This window comes from Eublepharis macularius, chromosome 2 (genome assembly GCF_028583425.1).
Source record: "Eublepharis macularius isolate TG4126 chromosome 2, MPM_Emac_v1.0, whole genome shotgun sequence".
Classification (NCBI taxonomy): Eukaryota; Metazoa; Chordata; class Lepidosauria; order Squamata; family Eublepharidae; genus Eublepharis; species Eublepharis macularius.
In genome coordinates this window covers 11,687,264-11,704,384 of record NC_072791.1, presented here as the reverse complement: position 1 = coordinate 11,704,384, position 17,121 = coordinate 11,687,264, and the positions used below count along the sequence as shown (strand labels likewise).

Here is a 17,121-nt window from a genome sequence, read left to right as displayed (position 1 = left end):
TAGATCTGGTAGCCACTTTAAAAGGTAATATGGTGAGAAATGCTCCATCTCCTATTCTCAAGAAATGTAAATGTAATCATTGAAAGCTACAATTGACCTTGGAAAACATCCTCAATATCCCTGAAAGAGAAGGGAAGACAAACCTTTTTTCAAAATAAAAGCCCTTTCCATCTCAGGCTGCCAACTAGGACCTTAGGAGAGACTCATGAGGATTTCCCATGGCCTCCATATTATCACTCCCAGTGTGAGAGAAAGCCGTTTGCCTGAGGTAACTCATCATATTTCATGGCTGTGGGGGTGGGGTTGGTTGGGAATCTGAACGTTCCAGCCCACCACCCCTGCTCACAGAGTCACCAGATCTGCTACACCCAGCCTGTGAGAAATAAAGACTGCAGCTGAAATCCGTAATTATTATTGATCACATATACCCAAATCTTTCATATGGTCTTCTATTCCAGACAGTTCACAAGGTGAAACTTGTATAGCCACAACAATTAAACTATGCAGGTGGAACATAACACTAGCAGAGTGTAGTGGTTTGAGTATCTGACTAGGTTATGGAGATCAAGGTCTGAATCCCTACTAAATAATAATAATAATGTTTGGTTTATATACCACCCTTTGGAGCCCACTTAGAGCAGTTTACAAAGTATGCCATTATTATCCCCTCAGCAAAACACCCTGTGAGGTGGGTGGGGCTGAGAGAGCTCTGAGAGAACTGTGACTGACCCAAGGTCTCCCAGCTGGCTTCAAGCAGAGGAGTGGGGAATCAAACCCGGCTCTCCAGATTAGAGTCTTAACCACTACACCAAACTGGCTCTCTAAGTCATGGAAGCTGTCCTTGGGCTGTCTCTCCCCCGCATACAAAGCTGCCTTATACTGAATCAGACCCTCAGCCCACCAAGGTCAGTATTGTCTCCTCAGACTGGCAGCCGCTCTTCAGCATCCCAGGCAGAGTCCTTTCACATCACCAGTTACCTCAGTCTGGGGATTGAATCCGGGCCCTTTTGATTGTCAACTGAGCCATGGCCCAAGCCAACTGCACAGGGTTGTTGTGAAGATAAAATGGAGGAGGAGGAGGGAATGAGATTGTATGGTTCCCAGTCTGGAGAAAAGTAGAGCACAAATAAATAAATAGAAAGCTGCCTTCTGTTGGCTGCGCCGATTGATTTCTGCCTGAGTTGGAGATTCCAGGGATAAGAGTTGGATTTTTTTGCATAGATAAATACACGCGCTGCTTGCAGCCCCATGTCTCTTTGAACTTCTAGAGCTGTGCATCAATAACATGCTTGCAGTTGCAACATTCCTTACAGCGAAAGCAACAGAAACAAAAATATAAAGTGAGATGGCATTGTACAAGGCCAAATTCTTGTTTCAAAGATTGCATTGTACAAGATGGCATTGTACAAGGCCAAATTCTTGTTTCAAAGATTGCTCTTCAACCCTGGGACATGCATTTCTTTGCAGTGGGAAATGATGCTTTCTGGCCCCAAAGCACAGCTCATAAAATGGTATCAGTGGCTTTTTGAATGTTTGGCGCTCGAGATTCCTGGCAGGGAAAGCAGAGCATCTTGTCCTCCCAGAATGTTGGTCGTCATACGAGTGTTGGTGGGGAAAGAGTTTTTGCGTCTTTATCCCTGATCTAGCCTGAATTAATTATCTTTCTATTTGGTAACACAGAATGTCAGAGCATCAAGAAAACAGTGGCCAGATGAGTTTGCAGTGGGCTAAGCAGCACTCAAATGGCAGCCAAAGCCAGATCTGAGCTGCCATGCCATCCTCCCCTGTCCCCAGTTCATTTGTCTGCTAAAACATGGAGTTTTTTGGGACAAAGATTTTATACAAATTTCTTTTCTCACGGCCAAGCTGCCCCTCTAAACCCCGCCACCCCCAAGTTGACCTTTGCATCCTCCTCCATCAGTTTCATTTCAATAGCCAGTGAATCTGCATGAAGAAAGAAGAGGGCGAGTGTTAATCTGGGTAGACAAATCTGCCCCGTTTATCATAGCACCTCCTCTTTGTTTTATTCATTCAACTTCAAACCTGGGCCAAATGCAGATTTGTAAGAAGGCAATTTAATTTTCTTTCAAGAGAAAGACCAGAACAGGACTCTGAAGAGGCAGCACAGAAATATTCTATATAAATAAATAGATCATCTGAAGCCAGAAACATGATGATCCAGAGGATACATGGCTGCGGCTGAAATCCATAGACTCCTCTCTGGAAATAATAGTTAGGGAAGCCTGTGAGATTTTGGCCAAATCCACACTACCATCGTTCTCACAGCAGTTTTTCGCTTCCGCAGCGCCATTCCTTCATCTGGGCTGATTCCACACTACCTTAGCTCCCGCTTTTCTTGTGCAATGATTGCTCCATCTGTTATTGCGCGTTCTTCGCTTGTTTGTCCACATCACCCTTTAAATAGCGCTTCTCCTGCGCAATCCGTTGATCACATCCCCTTTCAAAAAGACGGGTAAAGGGGTGGGAAAAACCCGAACGGCCCCGCTTTTTTTTTTTTTTTTTAAAGGACAAATTGACGCTATATCGACGAGTAAGCATCCTGGTTCAATGGTACAACGACACCATTAATATAATATATTTTAAAAAATCACCCGAGACACTTACGATGAGCGCTCGGAACATCACAGCCTGCATGCTGGTTGAAATCATCCGGGAATGGGTGAGCGGTCACTATCACCTACAGCAGCATCCCACAGCAGAGCTTCATTTTGTCTTTGGAAAATTGACATCTGTGCCTAACTCGTCGGCACAGTCCGTGTCGGGGCGTAACATGAGCCATGATTTCAGTATCATGTGGATGCCCCCCCCAAATATATAAATTGAATTAACATATGAAATTGTTCCTCTGATATTTGAGGTCTGCCTGCTTTTTTAAAATGAGATTAATATGATGAGATGTTGCCATATCGACACGGTACTCTTTTTTTTTTTAAAAAAAGGGGTGGGGACAAAGGCGGAGAATTACTCCTTAATTGGGAGGCGGGTCAAGAGAGGCTCGGAATTCAATGGAGGGCAGTTATTCATCAAAAGATAACCTGCGGCGAAAGTGCAATGGGCTGTGGCGACGCCATGCCGAATTAATGACGGCTTCGGAGACGATGCATGTGAACAGGGCCGAATCCACACTACCATCGTTCTCGCGGCAGTTTTTCGCTTCCGCAGCGCCATTCCTTCATCTGTTCACAATAGGACTGAGAGATACGCCTGGGTAAAGGGACAGGGACTGTAGGCTATTTGACTGGGTACTGTCTGTTGATGTAGTGAGGATCTCCCAGGGAAGTTTTCACTTCTTTCTACATTGCTAAAGATGTCATGTTTAATTACTTAGGCTTTTTTTTCAGCAATGTTTCATCTCTACATTTGGATTTATGCTTGTTTTCAAATTTCTGTAATCCATACTCTATTATATTTGTTCATTCAATGTCCTACAGCACAATATGAGTCCAGTAGCACCTTAGGAACCAACAAGATTTTCAGTGTGTAAGCTTTCGAGTCAAAGCATGCTTCTTCAGATACTTCTTCAGAGCTTTGACTCTCAAAAGCTTACACTCTGAAAATCTTGCTGGTCCCTAAGGTGCTACTGGACTCAAATCCTCGTGTTCTACTGCAGACCCACATGGTTCCTTACCTGAAATTATTGAACGTTCAAGTTGTTGATCATATTGACTTGCCTTTTGTAACATGCCTTGCCTCTTGTTGAGAAAGGTGAACTATAACAAGCTAACAAAATACAGTAAAAATAGGGTCTCCCCGGTTCCAAGTCCTGTATTACAGCCACTATCCCATCTCAGTACGAACCTTTAAAAGTTTCAAAACAAAATTGCTTTGGAGACTATATTCTTTCTAATTTAGAGGATGGTGGTGGAGAGTGTCCTCAAGTCAGAGTTGACTTAAGGTGACCCCCTGGTGGGGTTTTCATGGCAAGAGACTAACAGAGGTGATTTGCCATTGCCTGCCTCTACAACCCTGGTCTTAGTTGGAGGTCTCCCATCCAATTACTAACCAAGGCCGACCCTGCTTAGCTCCTGAGATCTGACTCACTTGGGCTATCCAGGTCAGAACCTAATTTTGTGTAACCTTTTGGAAAAATATTTACTATTTTGGGTAATAGTAACTTTTACAAGATAATATAATCAGGCTACACTGAAGTTAAATTTTTTTTTTTAAGAAAGATTGCTAAAAATGAAAGGAGGTGGGGCTAAAGAGGCATATTTAAATCAGAAGAGAGGAGGACGTTTCTAAGACTGATAGTATATGAAAGATCCTACCCAACTCCCTCTATCAGTGTGCACTTACAAGTGATATAAACATTCTAATATCTTACTAACTTGTTTAATTTTTTTCTCTTTTTACCCCCCCAAGGTTCCTCAAGGCAGCCCGTTTTTAAAATAATTAAAATATAATAAAATGCTTCAAAACATTTTTTTAAAATAAATCCATTGGCTTTAAAATGATCCCAGTGACTCCGAATCCAGAAGCAGAAGTTGGTGTAACCAAATCCATAAATAAATCTAAGGTGGATCTTGTGAGGATGGGGGGACCTTTTTTGCAGTGAACCACGATCCCAATGAGAGGAAGGCAGGGGCTGGGGTAGGGTGGGAGGGAGTCCCCTTTCCAGAAGTCCCCCTTGCCCCTCCTTTTTAACCCCCACACTCCCTCAGGCCTCCAATGGGTGGAAACCATTCCAGCGGGCAGCGTTCGAAGCCGGCCTGGGGAATCTTTTCCCCCTGCCCTGTGATATGCCAGCCACAGGGTGACGCAAGGGCTGGCAGGCTCCAGCTCGCCGAGCCATTGGCACCTGCGTAAGAGGCGCTTGCTCGGCGACTCGGCGGCAGCAGCAGCAGCAGCGAAGGCAGCCCGGTTTCCTCCTCCTCCTCCTGCGGGCGGCCAGGTTCCCCAGAGCGGCCCCTGCTGCAGCTGCCAGCCTTCCTTCCCCTCCCGTCTCGCCTCCAGCCGGGATGGCTGCGCCGCCGGATCATCGCCACGGCTCCGAGCAGCACTGGGTTGGCGACGGCGCCGAGGACGAGAGCGCAGCCGGAGCTGCGGCTAGACGCTGGGATGCAGAAGGGGCGCAGCAGCCGGCGGCGGCGTTCGGCTCAGCCAAGGAACCCCCGCCCGTTGCCATGGCAACTGCATCCACAGGTAAAAGGCGCGGTACCCAGGGATGCTCAACAAAGGGCCGGGCGCTCCTGCCCAGCGCTCGTACCCGCCGGCTCTCCGGCTGGGCGTCCTGGGGATTCGGACTAAGGCAGCCCGCAATCGAGGCCTGAGATAAAAATTTGGGCTGGGCGGTGGGTGGAGGGGGAGAAGCGATCCCGTGGCCGCCCGAACTTCTGCAGGGCCCTTGGTAATGCATTAGTCGCCGTTTGGCCTAGGGTGCGGTTTTCCTCTGTAAAAGAAATGCATCATGTAGTATCTGACCAAAGGAGCGCTAACGAAAGCTCATAGCCTGGAAATCTTGTGGGCCTTTAAGGTGCTACTGGGACCCAGTCTTGCCTCACATTTCAGTTAGCAAGGCGTGCGTGCCTGCTGCCCCACGCCCCTCATATAGAAATCCTCCAACAGGCCAGAATACATTACAGCGCCCTGAGGGTTGGACTGCACCATAAGATGTCCTTTGGTAGTTAATTCCAACCTCTAGATTTGATTGAGGGGGAGGGATGCAGAGAATTCGGCTGTTTTGGGTTTGGTTTTTGGGACACGCTTGGTTCCCACTGGATGTCGGATCTCATTTGCTGTAGTAAGTTTCAATTTTCTGGGTTGTGTGTCTGTTTTAGATTGTCTGGTGTTGGAGACAGGCGAACTGTTAGTTATTTTCAAAATTTTCAGTGGTGTAGTGCTTGTGAAACTGAAGAGCTCCCTCCAGCTTCGGAGCGTGGTTGTTTGTGAAGAAGATTGCTGGATGGGGGATTTCCTCCTCCCCACCAGCTCCTGTGTGTAAAGAAAGTTGCCTGCTCTAGTTTTAATTCCCACCTGCCAAGGAACAGATTTGTGTCCTTGTTATGCAATCTTGCAGTATTAAACTTGTGTGAAACTAGTTGGGGGAGTGGGAGTGGCTGGGAGAAAAGACGGGTCCCAGTTATGCAATGGAACAATCGTCACCACCTCTGGAGCTGCATTGTTCGGTTGGGTTTTTCTCCCGGCCTGATCCTTTGGCCCTTATTCTGCACAAAGTGCCAACAGCATCCCTGGCTATTGGTAGCTTCCTTCACTTTAGAGAGGGGGGAGTATTAATTCTCCTTTGTAGGGACAACATGGATTTGAGGGGAGATTCCCCCCCCTCTATCTCCTGTTGCTGTTTATATTTTGAGTCTGGTAGTGAAGTGAATCCTTAATCGAGAGAACATGTTAGGCTGTTGTCTTGTGCTGAACAAGTGCACCCGCTGCCGAATCAACCTTCTTGGTGTTACTTTTCAAAAAGTTATTATTGATTTTGGCAGGAATGTGATTGCTGAAACTGAGTTCATTCACAAATTCAGAACAATGGACCCTCAGGGCTGAACAGGGACACAGGATTCTTCTCTCACTACAGATGCCAATTTTATGCATTTCTTCCCCTACTCCAGTCGAGCTAATTACATTTCACATTGTACTTCTACATCCCACCTGATTGCTTTGCAATACCCTTCCCACCTTCCGAATGGGATAAAAAAAGGGGATCTGATAAAGGGAGTATCACTCTTGAGAGATTATACCCTGGAAACTCTTGGTCTTTAATGTGCTATTGGGGTCGATCCTGGCTCGGCAGGAATGTGATTACTGGAGGAGAAAGCTGCTGGCTAGGAGTGGGGTACGCAAGTATAAATAGAGATGAAATGCTTAGGTGGATTTCTCTGAAGGCTTACCCGAAGAACAAGCACCCATTATATCCACTGAGTATCCCTTTCGGCTGAGAAACCTGGTAATTGTAAAACTTAGACATTGCAAAGACCAAAGAAGGTTTTCCTTAATGACAGCATCGATCTCCATTTTTAAAAAAAATCTCTTTACTGTATTAAGAAATCATGTCATCCTTTTGTCTGGTTCAAACTTTCTAAATAGATGATAAAGAATAGTGCTTAAGCAGTGTTGGGAAGATTTTTTTTCTCCCATCCTTCTTCTTGGAATCATCTCTAAAGCAAATCTTTAAAAAGAAAATCCTTTACTTTTATGAAGACTAAGCCAGGGAGACTAAAAAAGCAGGGCAGAGGCTGTGATTTCTGAGGCTTCCTTGTTGTGGCCATATCACAAGGTTTTTTTTTTTTTAAAGCTAAGAAAAATATAACAACTCAGTTTTGAATTGTATTAGTCTCCTCCTTAATAACAGGAGTAAGTTGGGGGGGAGTAAGGAAGATGCTATTTTCTTAAATGCTGCAGTACCCAATTTTATTTTGTCCAAAACATGTACCCCAGTCTTCAACATTCCTTGTTAGGAATAACTCCCATGGATATCTATGGAGTCATGCTTCTGTATAGGAACAAGGTATCTACCTACTCCTCTCTTACTGATCTCAGTGTTATTCTGTGCGCTGAAAGTACTCTAATAAATACTCCTATGTCTCCTTGCCACCGGAGGAAGTGTTTCTGTTTACCATTGTTTTGTCACATGAAGTGGCTTTTCAAAAGCATTCCACATAGGAAAGCTCTCCATTTATCTTGTGAACTTCCCAGCATGTTTCAAAAACAGGTCCATTCTGCACTTTGTCACGATACTTTCTTTTAAGGGTGTTTAAGAGAGTGGGTTTGGTAAAGGAGCATATTCTGCTGCAGAAAATGTCATTGATTGTCACAATCCACTGGGGAAATAAACTTTATGAAGCCATTGTTAATATGCACAAACAGGACTGGCAGTATATTTGCATGGGATCAACTTAGCTGTCCTGTTGGTATGTTGATTGACTGTCATTGTGTCACACAGGCGTAAATGGTAGGTCCCTGCCCCAAAAGCTTACACTCAAGAGCTAGGCTATGAATTATGCCTACCCTTGGAATGCTGCTGATAATTTCTAAACTATCATAGCCTGCTTTCCCCCTCCCTAAGTGACTGGGAGCATTTTCTACATGAGCCAGCGAGATCCTGGTGTGTGTTCCTCTGTCCTTGCCTTGTTTATTGGATGTGTTTCTACTGTCTTAACTCATTTTTCTCTAACTGTGAAATCTTGTTTATTGGATCTTGTAATTTGTGGCATCCAGGTTTTTGGATGTATTATACTGTTTTTATTTCATTGTTCTTTAATACTTCTAATCCAGTTTTATCGCCTGTTCCTTGCATGTATCGTTCTGATCTTTCTTCTGTTGTTCTTATAACTCTGCAATATGCCTTGAGTGTCAATGAGAAAGGCGGATGATAAATGTAGTAAGCAAGCAAATTAATAAATGTTGCTTGCAAGGGCAGGAAATCTCCAACGTTCCCAATTTCAGCATTATATTTATTTATTTGTGATATTTCTACCCTCTCATTCTGCCACTTGGGCGCTCAAGAAGGCTAACAAAATAGAAGATAAAGTCAGTTTTAAAAAACATTATGAAAACATAGCAAATGAGAATAATCAGAAACAGTAGGAGCCAAACGTCCAAGTAGCCACACTGGCCCAAAGAAACACCCTCTGAGCAAAATCTGTGTAATACCATTTATTAATAGCAACCAAAATATTGCAGAACATTGTGCAAGCTTTCAAGTCCTTCCAAACTTTTCATTAGGCTGGATGTTAAAATCATTTTTAAAAGGGAACGAGGTATTTCAGGGCGTGATTCTGAGGACCTTTCATCTGCTCTTGTTCAGAGAGTCCTGCAGGAAAAAGATTCCTAGTCGGAAACATCTTTTTAACTTCCACCTTTTAAAAAAAACTATCCACCCCGATGAAGTTTGCTGGAGAACTCAAAAGCTTGCGCATTGCTCTGTGTCATTTTAACAAGAACACCAGAGATAATGACAAAGCAGCATCAAAGAAAATCATTACGCTCCCCTCCCGAATGCCCTTTGGAATAAGATAATTTTTTAATATGCATCAGAAGGTCAGGTGTAATAAAACGTACCCAATGCAGGAAGTACTCCTAGAGGTTATATGGCTGAAAGAAGGAGAATTGTTCCCAAGAGTGCCATATGGGGCAAATTTCCCATGACAAGGGAAATGCGGCTTTTAAATATTTTGGCAATAGGGAAATAATATGAGAGAAGAGACATGCAGGAAAAAGAAGGGATGTGTTTTGGAGAGGCATATGGGCCGTCATCACACGGCCATAAATTTAGCGGCAAACTAGCGCCATCTTCCGCTGAATGCTCACCTTATTTCGGCTCTCTTGCGATTTTGCCATTCTCCCCAATTCATGCTTTGTGACTCTTTATGTCGTCTTTAACCACTTCCATGTGAATGCCCTGGATTGACTATGAACACTTTGCAGCACCAAAACGCTCAGTCTCCCCGATCATCTGTCTCACCTAACACTGATTCTCCTGCCCTACACTCTCACAAGCCCCAGTGCGACCCGCAATTAAGCCTCAAAGTAATTTTTTAAAAAAAATGTCAGCCTTCTAGCGCTATAGCACTATTCTGCCATGGGCGGGAAACCTCTGCTACCTATCACAGTTGGCTTTTGGGCTGGCCCAGCACAACATTGGTATAATAGAAAAGTGATATAGCGCAGATATGCGAAAAAATTTTTTTAAAAAAAGGGGCGGGATTTTTAGGGCCCCATTTCCGGAGGTACTTTGACTGACCGTCGAATTGCGTTTTTCCCTTTTAATGTGACTGACTGGAAGCACAAGCAGTTGTCAAAAGATGAGAGAATCCGTTCTAATAACGATAACAGAAGAAACGATTTCTAGTGCAAAACTGACGAAATAAGGGCCCGTGTGACGACGGCCATGGATTGGGGGGCTGCCTGTCCTCTGCATTGTTTGTTTCCCGTGTGCTAAAAAGAACTGGGGAGTATTTGTGGCACATCATTCGGGGCTTTCAATGTAGTGGCTGTAGTGCTGAGCTAGGAAGTGGGAGGCTTAGGTTCGAATTAGTACTCTGCCATGGAACCTTGCTGGGTGACCTTGGGCCAGTCACATCGTTGCAGCCTGAACTACCCTGCAGGGTTCTTCAGAGGATAAAATGGAAGAGAGGAGAATGATACTGTAAGCTACTTTGAGTCCTTGAAGGGGGAAAAAGTGGGGTATAAAGGAAGTAAATAAATAAATTCTATCCTTTGGTCCAATTCGGACCAAATAACAGACACTATGGTGTAGCGGTTAGAACATCAGACAAGGATTTGGGAGGCCTAGTTTCAAAGGCTTGCTCTGCCATGAAGCTTGGTGGGTGATCCTGGGCCAGCCACTGCCTCTCTCAGCTTAACCTATCTCAGAGGGTTGTTGGTGTGAGCATAATATGGAGGGGCAAGCCATGTACCTGAGTTCCTTGCAGGAAGGGCGAAGGAAAAAAAGTAGGGTGGCCAAGCTTCAAGTGATGGCTGGAGATCTCCTGGAATTACAAATGATCTCCAGGCCACAGAGATCAGTTCCCCTGGAGAAAAATGGTTGCTTTCGAGGCCTGGAAGGGTTTGTTTCAGCAACAACTAATTGCTCATTGGTAGAATATGCAATTTCTGTACAAAAAGTCCCAGGTTCAATCCAGTGAAAAGGATCTCAGACTGCAGCACTGGAGATTATTTCTGGAAAGCAGCTGCCAGTCAGAATAGATGAAATTGGGTTAGACAACGTTGGTATAAAGTAGCTTCATGTGTCCATATAAATTTAATCTCTGAGGGCAAATATTAATCAGTGTGAGGTTGGATGCTAAAGACGAGCTTCTTTTTTTTTAAAGGCTATTTTCATTCTGGTACAACGACGATAGATGAAAACACTGAAGATTGCCAGTTCTTGCGCTAAAGCTGTACGTTATTTTTGTTAAATACCTCAAAAAGGCACCTGTATTCTATATTGACATGTTAGTAATAGGCAAGTTAATTTAAATCAATTGATTAATCAACAGGTAATTAGCGAGTTGAAACACTTTGATCGACAGCTCTAACCTCTGTGTAACTTATTTTTCCTTTTCAGTGCCTGGTAGAGATATTTCTTTAGGTCTGCTTTTTTGGATAATGCCGTTTCAAAGCACTTTAGCAATTGTTTGCAAGTGAATTTTCCTGTGTGGAACAGCAAAAACCACTTGCAACCCATCACTGGAGTGCATTGAAATTGCACTATCCAACGAGCGTGAAAGCAGCTTAGTATTTTTAATAACGACGACAACAATGACAGCAATCGATTTATATACCACTCTTCAGGAAAACTTAATGCCTACTCAAAGCGGTCTACAAAGTATGTTATTATCCCCACAGTGGTCACAGGTAGGTGGGACTGAGAGAGCTCTAGAAGACATGCTGTTGTTGATATCAGTGGATTTGATCCAGGAGTGCATGAGCAGAATGTAAAACATGCTTAGTGCCATTCCACTTATGCAAGCAATGGCTCGAGACCTGCAGTGGCACATAGCACTTGAGTATAACTTTAACTAAATTGTAATGCACACACAGAAAAATGGAATGGGCAGCAGGTGGTCTGCATGATTCATTTCACCTTACATTAGATCTGCACACATGGAAAAGAGAGCAGGGATACAGTTGCCTTCACTTAGTACAAGTAGGTGGCAAGGGATCATTTCCACATGCCCGAGGACTGTTGTGCACATGGAAATCTTCTGTGGGATCTAACCCAATAGGTACTGAAAACGCTGGAAAGAAATTCTCAGGCAACACAGAACTCTTCATCAGATTTCAGGGGTTAAATTATGATGTGAGAATACCCAGAATTCCTTCTTGTCTGCCTATTAAGTTTTAATACTGGTGACTGAATTGTCCTGCTCTTTGATTGAAAGAACTTCCATCTTTACTGGGTTTACCTAACCCTTGACATATATGTTCTCCTTTAAGATAAGACGATGTGCCCTTGGACATTGAAGATGAATGTATTTTGCAATGTAAGGATGGCCACGTAAGATGCTCTGAGCCACGCATCTGGGTTCTGGAAGCCATCCCCTGCTTGTGCTTCTGGGCTCATGCGTTGGCGCAAAGACCCTCGTAATATGAGAATGTGCCACATCAATGACTTTGGCCTAATGCATGAGTCCGGAAGCAAAAATGGTCATTGTCTCCTGGATATATGAGATGAAATACACACTTGTATGGTTGTTCTCGCATTACAAAATGCCCAGACTTTAATACCAAAGTGCTGATCTTCATACATTAAAGTGTGATGTGAGAACAAATTCGTAAGTCAGTTTATGCTCAGTGATCCTATTTTAATTGTGTTTGACTTAGGCTGGACAAAAGATGACTGTTTTGGACCCCATGCAGTGAAATCTATTTCCTTTTTATTTAGAGGCCAAAGTATCAATAGGAAGACAGTGGGCCAAACTACAAGTGACACCTGACACTAGTTGGACACTTGTCAGGTCGTCCTGGTCTTGCAGCTTGGCTCTCCGACTGCTGTCCAATGTCACTTATCCAACATTCCGCCAAGCTGCCTACATTTCCCATCAAAACTTGAGGGATGCTGATAAATGTCCAACCTGTGTCATTTGTTACTTGTAGTTTGGCTCTAAGTCACATGATTAGGTGATCTATAAATTACATGATTCTGTAGCCTGTGTGAAATTTTGCAGATTTCACCCTTGCTTCAACATGAGTACAATGTAAGAATCATATATACAGAAATTCTTCAATTTCCTTCCCAGCTAGTTAAGGGTTTGATAAAGAACTATGCAAAGCACACACATTGCCCCCTTCCCCTTGGGAGGGGTCACAGCTCTGTGGTAGAATCTGTGCTATGCATGATGGATGCCTGCAGTTCCAACCATTGTATCTCCAGTTTAAAAAGATCTCAGGATGCAGGAACTGGGGATAGACCACTGGTAATCTGAATGGACCATATGGCGTTAACTGGACTGACTCAGCGCAATGCCAAAGAGCTATAATACATTCTAAGAATGATTGATTCCACGTCCACCTCTCATCCATCTCCGTGCTACCTGCTTGGAAGCTATGGCTTCATTTTAAAATCCACATATATTTACTGAAATGGGCATCAGCAAATGGCTTTTCTGTGGCATGCCTGTTTCAGTTTTGAGTTCAGACAAAATGAGCAGGGACACGTCCATATGGATTGTGTGTGAGCCAGCAGCCTCTATGGTGGGCCCGGCAAGGCGAGCGGCGGTTAACATTTGATTTAATGCGTAGATGCTTAAATATTTCAATCAAAAATCCAAGCTGTGAAAAAGTTGAAGAGTTCACATCTGTTCCTTCCACATGGCTATTATAACAATCATTAGAGTACATTTTATCCCAGCAGACCCGAATTTAACCAGACAAAATACTGCTACTTCTAGAAGAAGCTTAGCACTTTTGTGTGGAACAGTAATTTCAAACACACATCCGTACGTATCTTCCCACCCTTCCACTTCCTAAACCTGAAAAAGGAGCATTTGGGGAGGGGATAGTAGTCGTTTGGGCCTGATCCTCCAGGTTGTGAAATTGGAGAAGATTTTGTGCATTTCTTGGCACCCAACACACCATCTGGACCTGGATTCTGTTATTTATTTTTATACATGGGTGGTAATTTAAAAAAAATAAATGTTTCCATAAATATCACACATACTGATGCTATTCCCTGGAAACTGTTCTCTAGCATAAATGCATAGGAAGTTCTCCAGTACCTTTGGACTGTCCCAAGCAGATCTTAGCTACCCATCATAGCTCTGCTTGAGGACCATAACAGAACTTCCATCAGCAAACAGTAGGTATGCCAACTCTGGGTTGGGAAACTTCTGGAGATTTGGGGGGTGGAGTCTGGAAAGGGCAGGTGTTGCAGACCCTTTGCTGACCAAAGCTTGGTCTGACCTTCCCCTACTCTGAGGTAAAATTCTCCTCCTAAAGCTGTTTACTGGGCTGAGAAGCCTTTGGTAGTGTGGTTGTGTTTGTAGCTTCAACTTCCTTTATTGTCCCACCCTTGATGTACAGGATGTGTGATGTTATCCAGCCAAGTCTTAAGTAGAGGGAAGATCAGGGGTTTGCGTTTCCCTTAAAAAGAAACTGGCACACAAGGCTTATGGAATTTTAAAAGGAAACAGAAGGTTTATTTAAGCAGGTTGGCTAAGTAGGCATGTAGGCAGGTACTTAAAACTGAAGTAACTAAGAGATTTTTGTACCAATTACTTCACTGGTGTGAGGCACAAAACACTTGGTATGGCTTAGCAAATTGCTGACTTGAGTGAGAGACGTTGGTGTTATCAGACTTAAATGAGTTCTTTCTTTGACGCTCCGTCAACAACTCAGGTGCTCCAATTTTAACACACACACAGCACGTGTATCCTTTTTCCTGCAGACTTCAGGGTACTCCACTGAGTCAAAACCCTTTCAGATACTGGGCAGGAGTTATAGTTATGCCAAAGCTATATAGCCCCATTCCTTTGGCCATAGGGGAGACTCCTTGCTACCCACTTCCTTGGTTCACTACATGTTCTCAGATCTGTTGCGTCCCAGTAAAAGTTAGAGCTATCTTTCCCACTTTAGTCCAAGAACTAAAAGTGCTTCATGAATTTCATGATTTTTCCTGTAAGGGTACACTTTTCCCTTCCTTCCTCACACAGAGGACTCTCTGGCTGACCCTCTCTGGTCAGAAGCCAGGATGCCACTCTCTACTCATCCGTTTTCTCCAACTCTCAACCCCTCCTTTTGTTAACACCAACTGTCAACTCAGCATTCTAAAACCAACTGCCATTTCAGGCTAGCCACAGAAGAAGGAAGGGGGCAGTTCCCACTGGGGGTCTCCCGCTGGCCGGCACGGGGAAAAGTGGGGGAATGCCATTTCAGGCCGGCTGGCAGGGGGAATGCTATCTCAGGCCGGCCGGCAGGCTGGCCATCACTGGCTGGCAGGGGGGAAAGTGGGGGAATGAGCCTCTCAGGGCACTCTCTTGGGTGGTGCTCCCATGCTCCTTGGTGGGCCAATTTGAGCCCGAAATAGGCCAAATCGGGCCCGTTTAGGGTCTAAATTGGCCTGCTGTGAAGCGCAGAAGCTCTCCAGGGCCCTCCTGTCAGTGCTCCCACATTCTGCACTTCTGCAGAGGTGTTTTTGGAATTAGCAATAGGGCTCCAGGAATCACACTGGTGGGTGCTGTGGTGCCCATGGGCACCTTGCTGGGGATCGATGCTATAATCCATAGAGGTTATATTTATAATAAATCAATAGTAATTTTTCCTATCCTGCATTATTGTGCAACAATGTAAATTCTGAACCCTGGGGAAACAGAAATCCTACACATCGGTTCAAAGAGGTAACATTATCTCTTGTGCATTTCCCCTCCCCCTATCTCTGTTTTTCTCTTTTTCCTGCTGAGGAGAGTTTAATTTATCATTAGCAACAAAAGCATTACTGTTCACAGCGGCTCCAAAGGCTTCTTAATCCTAGCTCAATAGCAAGCGGCCGTATCAACGAATGTACAGGACAGTTCTGTCCAAGCCAGCATGAAAGAGCTTCCTATTAACCCACAGAGATAATGCAATTTTTCTCTCCTGTCTTCCATGCACATTAATTTTTGTCTCACTACTGTGTACCATAATCTAAAGTAACAAGTCTGAACTGAGGACGGTAAAGAAATTAAGCCTACGAGGAATCTGCCAGCTATATATGAGTAGGCCTAGTTTTGATGCAAAGAGAGATTGGATTTATAGCAACCAGAAAAAGAGGGGTGTTGAAGAGTTTTTCGATCCTTACTCCAGAATTCTGGTTGTGAGATATAATAGTTACTAGGGGAAACCACAAGAAGAATGTACAGAAGTCGCTTGCTCCTTTTAAAAAAATAACTTGGAAATAATCATCTCACTCACACATGTGCCCTCCCCCCCCACTATTTTTTCCTCTGTTGTAAACCTTTCCTTATTTTGCTTTGTGAGATAGTTCATCAGCCTCATTTGCAATTGCTGCCCCCGCTCCCCACACCCCGCTCCGCCCCCACTTACCTGAGCAGTGGGGGGGGCGCACCTTCCTTGCGCGCTCCCTGCCGTGTGGCATGCTCCTGTGAGCCACAGCTCACAGCCACAGATCGGGGCCGCTGCGGAGCACAGGAGTGCTCCTGCGCTCTGCAGCGCTCAAAACGGGCACAATCTGTGGCAAATTAGGCCCATTTTCAGCAGCTGTGGAGTGCAGGAGCGCTCCACAGCACCCAAAATGGGCCCGTTCTGCCGCAGATTGGGCCCATTTTTGAGGCGCTGTGGAGCGCAAGAACAATCTTGTGCTCTGCAGCTCCCGAAATGGGCCCGTTCTGCCACGGATCTGGCCCGTTTTGAGGCGCTGTGGAGCGCAGGAACACTCCCGCACTCTGCAGCGCCTCAAAACTGGGCCTGATCAGCAGCAGAACGGCCCGTTTAGGGCGCATTCTGCAGCGCCCAGCTGCGCGATGATGTCACCCCAAAGTGACGTAATCGCACCTGTGGAGGGGGGCATGCGCGCGCTCAGCGTGCGCACACACCCCTCTCCCAAAAGGTAAGTGCCAGGCCCCTGTCCCCCCCGCCGGGAGATTGAAGGGGCCTGGCAACGCTGTCTCTGTGGCCTGGTGACCAGTTGTAATTCAAGGAAATCTCCAGCCACTACCTGGGGGCTGGTAACCCTATATCAAGCAGAGATGAATCTTTCCTACAGTCTGCTGTGTGAGATGCTGTCACTGATAGGGATCCAATTCCCCCAGTGGGGGTGAGGAATCCCCCACATTCACCTTCCACCCCCTGCCTCCACTTACCTGACCGGTGGGGGAGGAAGACTTGGGAACAGGTCTCCCGGGTGGGCTTCAGGGGGAGCGTGACAATATCACTCCCAGGAGTGACATCATCGCACCACCCTGAGAGCGCTCCTGTGCTTTGCAGTAGGCTAATTTTGGCCCCAAAGGGCCTGTTTTGGCCCATTTGATGCCAAAATCAACCTGCTGCAAAGCGCGCGTGTCCCCGCACGCCTGTGTAATGGCGTCACTTCCTGGAAGTGATGTCATTGTGCTGATATGGAGCCCCAGTGCGTGAATTGCATCATGGGCCTGGTAATAAGGTAAGTGCCAGGTCTTGCACCTCCTGCTGGGAGGCTAAGAGGAGCTG

At 45.1% G+C, this 17,121-nt stretch overlaps 1 protein-coding gene across 1 annotated transcript in view; it reads left to right on the top strand.

Annotated features, from left to right (window-relative positions):
- The first annotated feature begins 4,979 nt into the window (after window positions 1–4,979).
- The window catches only part of RTN1 (reticulon 1), a 179,680-nt gene continuing 167,538 nt past the window's right edge, over window positions 4,980–17,121 (top strand). The window contains exon 1 of the mRNA XM_054971529.1: window positions 4,980–5,163. Coding sequence (XP_054827504.1) covers window positions 4,980–5,163 — 184 coding nt within the window. The remainder of the gene's footprint in view (window positions 5,164–17,121) is intronic.